Genomic DNA, 7864 nt, shown 5'->3' with positions numbered 1-7864 from the left:
TGTTATTCTGTGTTTGCAGCTGTGGGTGCTTCTCAATATCCCTCCTCGTTTCCTCGCTCCTCTGTCCTCCATGACCCGGAAACCGATCGAGCTCAGCCATCTTGAAGGACATCTCAATTCTCTAATTGCACCGCGAGACCGCGAGGAGTGAGGAGTTAGGAAGCTTCCAGAGGAGTTACGAGTGAGGATGCACAGGTGTATCCTATGTGGAAGTCTTTCTTGTCGAGAAACCTGACGCACGTATAAATTCTTCTCCCCCTTTACATCTGTCACAATAATTTTCATTTATGCTTTACCTTTGCAGTTTAAATAAATCATATATCACACATATATCAACAGGGCATCTTGCTTTATCTTTATTATGTATTAATTTCTTAAATAACCAAACTTTAAAAACATAAGGGCAGATCCTTTGAGCGCAGCTGATGAAGCAGTGAAGTAACCCCTGAGTGATCAAGAATATTCCAATTTTAAGCTTTCCTTCGACTCCTCCGTCCTCATTTTCTTTCCTTGCCTTCCCTTGCATCCTACAGGGGGTGGAGCTGAGACACGAGGAAAGGAAACAAGGAAATGAAATGATGATGCACAAATAAGAATTGAGAAGCACCCAGTGTGTTGCTACTGCTAGCTTGCCTGTTGGTCTGGCTGTTGTGTAGCCTGGTTTACACCAGACCCTTCTCAGTCGTAACTGAGAGTGGGTCTGGGGAAGCTTCATTCACATCCCATTTCCAAAGGGGCGTCACCAACGGACGTCGCTCAAATGCCTCTAGGCGCAAGTGGATAGACCTAAAACTAATCAGAGCGATCGTCATCGTGTAAAGCCCGCCTCAACGTTTGTGAGTGGTGCCAAGATTTTGAAAGATTGGAAATGGGCTTGAATGGGCTCTTGGCCAGACTGACTTGCAGAGCAAATCTAAATTTGCCGGAAGTTCGTTTGGGTTTTCCCAGGCTAGCTGTTGTGTGTAGTGTGAATTTTGGCTTTGAGTTTGCTTTTTGTATATTCTGTAATGTAAATATCTTTTCCACACTTGGAAGCTGTAGGGGGTGAGTGCCATTTCTTTTGTAAATACTGCTTTCTTATGGTTTTCATTAGATAGGGATATAGGGTAATTTATTGTATTTTTTTTTTTTTTTTTGTAAGGGAATTTACGTTTTCTGTTAGGAGTTTGTTTCTTGTTTTGGCCTTTCCTCACCCCTGAAGTTATGCTTTCATGTGTGGTTCTGTAAATAAAAGTGTACAAAGGATCTTTAGTTGCCAATTCCAGTTTATGTTGCGGTCTCAACCTAGACGGGGTCGTAACACTACAGAGAAGAAGTTCATCACCCCCAATTTCCACCAGATGCGTAACGGCTGCGGAACGGCTCCGCTGCGTGACAGCTCCGTGTTCCGTCGTCCATCAATACCCACCAGGTCCGGATTTGTTGCGGAACGGCTGAAGTCACGAGGACCCACGAGATCTCGCTAATTCACGTATGATCGCGCGATATATAGTTTCTATAAACAGAACGTTATGAGGAATGGCATATTATGACGTTTTCAAGGTGTAGTGTAGGGAAATATGATCCGCCATGATCACGGTGTATTTTATTTAGAAAATTAACCAGATCTTTTATTTTGTTTTGGTTTGTTCTGTTTTTTTGCTCGACTTCCTGTCCTGCGCATTCTGCCCTGTAGTGCTGCGTAGCTCTCTGGCATCCGGCAAAAATAGAAGCTCTGCGTATCTGCTCCGGAGGGCTGCGGATCGCCGGAGTCGGAACGCAGCTGTACCGCATTCAGTGGAAATACACTCATTGACTTTAATGGAAACCTATTGACTCCGCCGCCGTGGCGGAGCCGTAACGCAGCCGGTGGAAATTGGGGGTCAGAGTGAGTCTATACAGTCATCAGTAACACAGATGCAGACAAACATCTGTAAAGTATTCCAACACCTGCTCTTTTACACTTACTTTTGTAGGTTTTGTTAGGCTATATAGACTAAAATTGCTAAAATTCACAGGGTCTCCCATGACACCTACTAAAGGATTAAATGTTAATGATCACAGAATTCTGCTTCCTCTATATTAGTCACATTGATGGACAACATGAGATACAGACACTCAAAGACATGGACAAAATAATAATCAAATACAAATAAGTGTATAAGACATTTATTTATTATAGTGCCACAAGTGATTCATATTTATTTGATAACACTTTACTTAAAGTCTCTATATAATTCCTTTTAGTTATTTATTGTAGTGCAACTTATAAAGCATTGAATGATCTCATGAATAATTGTAACCACAGTCATTCTAATACATTATAATACTTATGTTGCGCCATTATAATGCATTAAAACATGACAAACAAACAATTTCAGATGTAACAAAGAATCTGCAATAATTATAATGCATTTTAACTTTGGTTACAATTATTTATAAAAAGATAAAATGCATTATAACATACATTATGAATACCTTTATAATGCTTTATACATAAAGTATTCAAGTACATTTTACTGAGGAAGATAACCTATGTGTGTATATTTTGCTTAGGTTGTCTTAAAGAGAGAAAGACCTTTGTCTCTTCGTAATTTACAGCATAAATTATATGTGATTTAATGACTTGTTTTAATGGTTTTCTCACAGATCCATTTATAATCATCTTTACATGGATAATCAGCCCATCCTGGTGAATAAGTTATAGCACAGTTCTCTACTTTATTACCATTAGGCTCTCTAGACGCCCAGAACCTGAAAGTACAGATCAGCATTAGATGTTCAGTGCTGCTTTCTTGTGTGATTTCATACCTGTGAAAATTATTATTAGAAAAAAATCAGTTAAATTCAGTAATTTCTCACCCAGAGGTCAGTGTGCTTCCATCAACCCATTTCCATGTGCCCTCCACATCACTGTCAGTCAGACCAATCCAGACTATACCACCAGAAATTTTCTGAACAAAATCCTGAGAACAATAATTATATTGTAATCTGATAATGACAAACTTCAATTGACTTGATATAAACATATAATTTCACATCCATCCAAAGCAAGCACACACACATACGCATACTTTCCATAAACATAATGATTTGTATACTGTACAAACTGATTATATCCCACAACCCTCACAGAAAACATTCTGCACTTTTACTTTTCAAGAAAAAATATATAGGCCCATATAATAACCCATAACGTTGGGTTTACCGGGAACACAGGTGACGCAGACGCTCTTTTATAAAACTCCGAATTCATAAACATTCATAAACTTTTCGTGAGAAGTTCAAATATGCGTATAGATACGAATAGGGTGCGCAATTTTTAGTGAATGAGACCCACTATCTTTCACTCACTTGTTCCTCTCTGTTGTTTATGATGATCAGATCTGCTCCTCTCTCTCTACAGTCTCTTCTGCTCTCAGTCCAGTTCTTCTTATCAGAGGAAATGAAGTAACGATGGCATTTATAGAGAATCCATTCATCTGTAAACACAACCAGTTCAACTATTAGGACTTTAACGTCATTCATAATGAATTATGCAACTTGTTTTTAGTAATGTATATTTGTTTAGCTACAGTTCAAAATTACCCATTTCACAAAGGCTCTTCGGTTCATTTGTCGCCTGATTTAATTGGTCTCTTTGCTTAATCAGGTTGTTAATCTGGTTTAACAATCCATTGCTTTCATTTTTCATGTTTATATTCTTGTTTAGTAGCTGATCTCTCTCTTCTATCAGGTTGGTAATGTTGGTTAGTAGCTGATCTCTCTCTTCTGTGTAGTTTGTGCTCTTTGTATGGATGTGAACACACAGCACTATGACTGCAGTCAGCAGAAGAACACACAGCAGCCCCAAACACACTGCAGCTGCTCTGGAGCTTCTGTTCCTCACAGAATCACTGCCTGAACACCACAGATATGATGTTAAATGACTGAACATGTGCAGACTATGATGATTTTATTAAAGAAATGAATGTGATTACCTGTCTGCTGAAGCGGTTGGTGTGTGTTTGTCTCTGTCCTGAAGTCATGATCTATACTGTAACAGATATCCAGCATCAACTCCACACTCTCTCTGTTCATGTCCTGAAGTTCGGTCCTGCTCACACACTCATAAATGACCTCAGATATCTCTAGTCTTTTATAGTCAGACATTATAACACTGAGTTTTGTGTTGTTTAGTTTGGCTGCTCTGCGGGTCTCTCTCGTCTGGTTCTGCTTTTTACAACACTTACATCTAAACACAAGGAAATGACATAAGAGAAATGTGTGAAGTCAAACATCACATGACATTCTGAATTACAAGTTTAGAATAAGAATAAGTGATGACTGGAAAGAGGAAACACATTACTAGATTATTTATTATTTATACCACAGACTCATAATTATTACCTAAGATGCTCAGGAATCTGCTCAGGCTGTTCATGGCAGCTGAGTTAAAGGAAGTCAGAAGTTCTGGGCAGTTTAGTTTGGGGTTAATACAGAAGGTTTGGGAAATCAGTAATAACTGGACTGTTGTAAGAAATGAAAAGCTATCAGATGACTAAAATGTTTCTGATGAAGACCTGATAGACAAGATAAATGAGGCATCGAGTTAGAGGTGGTACAGACAGCAATTGTGGTAAAGAGGTTAAAAGTGAATGAAGGGTTACATTGAAAGATGTCAGCCAGGAGGAATTTCCAACAAAAAGAGAGGAAAGGTAAGAGAAAAGCTGTTTTCTTTCATTTATGCTGGTTTTTGTCAGGAAACCCACTCGTTTTAAAAAATCTAGAAAGGAAAATTTTAAGGACAGAAGAAAATTTGGTTTATTCAGTATTAGCAGGAGGAGTTGTTAAGCCTATTTCGTACGATTTTGTTTAAGATTCTAACGGAACTGAATCAGCCCGAAGCAGTGTGGTGGCAGAGTTGTACTGGAATTGTTGTTTCTAAAGTAACTGAAACTTGGTGTTGGTCTCTTATAATTCTGTTAAGATTCTAAAGTAATTGAATCAATCCGAAGTAGTGTGGTGGCAAAGTTATATTAGATTGGTTGTTTCTAAAGTAACTGAAACAAATGTGTATGTTTCTAACGTACTTGAAACTGATTGTGAAAGTTGTTATGGTTCTGAGGAAATTCTAAAGTAACTGAATAGACCGGATGCAGTGTGGTCAAATAATTATTTCACAACTATTGTGTGTTATGTAGGCTAGTGAGTCCGACGCGCCGTGACTCACACGCCGTGAAGTTTAAAACAAGAACCCAAAGCAGTGTGGTTTTGGCAGACGTACTGTGGAAGTGTTTTAAATTTGATAAATATTGTTTAAGCCCGAAGTACTGTGGCTAAGTAAGTTGTTTTGAGAAAATAACATTAAACCTGAAGTAGTGTAGTTTTGTCCGATGTACTGTGACAGTGTAAAAAATAAAAACATTTGTTACTTTTCAGCGTAGTGAAATTTTAGCCTAGGTAGTGTGGCTATTTTGTTCATTTGCGTCCGAAGTAGGCTACTGGAGCTGTGAATAATTAGACTAATGGATATCTTAAGGCAACAAGAAAATGTGTAGTCATTTAAATCAGACATTGAGTATAACTATTAGATCAAAAGGTACTTTTAAAGCCCGATAAGACTTTTGAAAATGGAAGAAATTATTGTGAAATACATCGCTAAACATGGTTCTGAGGAAATGTTTGATGGAATAGAGAATATTGTTGATTAACCATATAAGTGGGCTATCTGTAAGTTTGAAAATTATCCAAAAATGCCTAGAAACAAAAAAGGAAAAAACGATTATGCGCTTCAAGCTGTTTGTGCTTCGTATAGTAATTAGGAGGAGAGTAGATGAGTTAGAGCAGGGGTGGGGAACGTTGGTCCAGGAGGGCCACTGTCCTGCAGAGTTTAGCTCCAACCCTGAAAAAACTCACCTGATTGTAGCCTTATAGTGACCCTGAAGACATTGATTAGCTTGTTCAGGTGTGTTTGATTAGGGTTGGAGCTAAACCCTGCAGGACTGTGGCCCTCCAGGACCAACGTTCCTTACTCATTTTCAGTTAGAGGCTGAAAATGAGTATCTAAGTTTTTGGGTAATTAAAATAATAATAATAATAATAATAATAATAATAACAACTACCAGGCTAGTGAAATGATATGGAAAGAAGAAAAGATCAGGAAGTTGATTGTTTTGCTTGTGGAAAGATGGGACACAAGGCAAGACAGTGTCACTTTTCACAAAAAAAAAGAAAGATGGCCTATATCGATTTGATTAAGAAAATAGGTAATTTAGAAACTCAGTTGGCACTGTTGAAAGGAAATAAAGAAGAAGCCATTTAAACCTTGTCAAACATATCACTGCATCAGCAACATGACTGTAGCTCAGTCAAAAGCAAATGCTGATGCAAATTAGAATTGGTTACGATAGTAACACATTTTAGAAAAAGGGTTACTATCAAAAGGGGGGTGATTCTTTATGAAAGATGTTTTATTAGCATTGCTATGTAGTTGTAATTTATAATAAATGTTTTAATGACATTCATTTTCAAATGAATTTTTAAGACATTACTGATGTTTGATGTTCATTTAATTAAACCTGTGACTTTAATGTTTTGAATGTGAAAAGATTATTGTGGGGAAAAGGGGGGCAACCTCTTCTTTTTGATTATTGTTTCAGATGTAAGCATCAAAATGTTTGTCTGAAACGTGTAACCTCCTGGAGAAAGATGATCTAGTCGTTTGAAGGACGAGAAGGAAGTAGAACCAGTGGAGCCAGGGGATTTTCTCAAGAAAAATAACAGAATACAGAGATTTCCAGACCTGCAAGATCCAGAACTCCAGGCCTAAAATACCTAGAAACCCTGAGACCCACCATGGGATGGATGGAACTGATGAAGAGGCACAGACTCGGACAACACCAGTGACTGCTTCTTCTAGAAGGAATTATGGTCCAAGTGGAAAAGAATGGACAATGAGAAGTGAAACAAGAGGAGATTTCAGAAACAAACCATTTCAGAGTGAGACTACGAAGAGCAGTCTTTCCAGATAGAGGGAAAACAAGTGGATAAAGGATGTCCACACTGAGAAAATGGACACAATACACATGACAAAATGAAAACACACACACACACACACACACACACACACACACACACACACACACACACACATATTATATTGTCTTTTGATTGTTGATTGTTTGAGTTATCAAAACCAAACAATATGCTAACATCACTGATACACATTTTGAGAGCCCAACAAGGCCTTGAAGAAAGACAAGATTTTTGCAAAACAAATGCATGATGGAGACTTAGATATGGCCTATTCTGGTTTAATTTGGAATGTAACCTTTAAAACGGCTGTATGTTAATGTATCTTTCTTATTATTTGCCAATGCATTATGTTAAGTGTTCTGTTTAAACGTTGAATTGCAGATAACTTAATGATCACTTTAGGACACTCCTACTGGCTGTGATGGTTCTTAAATGTCTTCTCACCCACAACCAAGAAAATGTTTATATATCATATTGCCAAATTTTAGAAGAGTCTCTTTGATAATTCTGCCGAATTGGATGGGAGCTGTAACCAGTGTGCATGAGGTGTCGACCCAAAGACGGGTAAGATTCTCCGGTGGCCAGAGGAGGACAACCTAAGCCAGGGCTTCACCGCCACTGGGCACCTGCCCGATAGAGAAGGGAGGTGAAATCTGTGAGAAGGAAGTGGATGTGATACTTCTTTTGGGCCAAGAGCATCAGAGAGGGGACTGAAAGAAATTGTAGTCTGCCTCGACCCAGATTCCACTCCAAAATATATTTTAGAATGAGCTCATCCCCAAAATGGCTTAATTATCATAGAGATGAAGGAAGTCAAGTTATATTGTTTCTTCACCATTTGGGTTGATCACATCCTGAACAAATGGTT

The 7864-nt window shown here is 38.2% G+C and overlaps 1 protein-coding gene across 1 annotated transcript; it reads right to left on the bottom strand.

The window, feature by feature from the left end:
* Positions 1-1704: 1704 nt before the first annotated feature.
* LOC307152388 (uncharacterized protein) lies at positions 1705-4181 on the bottom strand. Its single transcript, XM_079860967.1, has 5 exons — positions 3960-4181; positions 3568-3879; positions 3334-3461; positions 2842-2945; positions 1705-2733 (listed from the first exon to the last, which is right to left on the bottom strand). The coding sequence occupies exons 1-5, from the start codon at positions 4129-4131 to the stop codon at positions 2598-2600; spliced, it is 852 nt and encodes a 283-aa protein (XP_079717093.1). The 5' UTR covers positions 4132-4181; the 3' UTR covers positions 1705-2597.
* Positions 4182-7864: the final 3683 nt, after the last annotated feature.

The sequence above is a fragment of the Squalius cephalus genome, assembly GCF_949319135.1.
Source record: "Squalius cephalus genome assembly, chromosome: 24".
NCBI classification, from domain to species: Eukaryota; Metazoa; Chordata; class Actinopteri; order Cypriniformes; family Leuciscidae; genus Squalius; species Squalius cephalus.
Note: the sequence above shows the minus strand (reverse complement) of the source record. Positions and strands in the feature narration are given on the sequence as shown.

Excerpts from the sequence above, each read along its gene's own strand:
- LOC307152388 (XM_079860967.1), bottom strand. The coding sequence starts at position 4,131 with ATGTCTGACTATAAAAGACTAGAGATATCTGAGGTCATTTATGAGTGT. Across the intron at positions 2,946-3,333 it reads TAAACAACAGAGAGGAACAA|GATTTTGTTCAGAAAATTTC; the intron begins GTGAGTGAAAGA and ends TATTGTTCTCAG. Across the intron at positions 2,734-2,841 it reads GGAAGCACACTGACCTCTGG|GTTCTGGGCGTCTAGAGAGC; the intron begins GTGAGAAATTAC and ends CTGTACTTTCAG.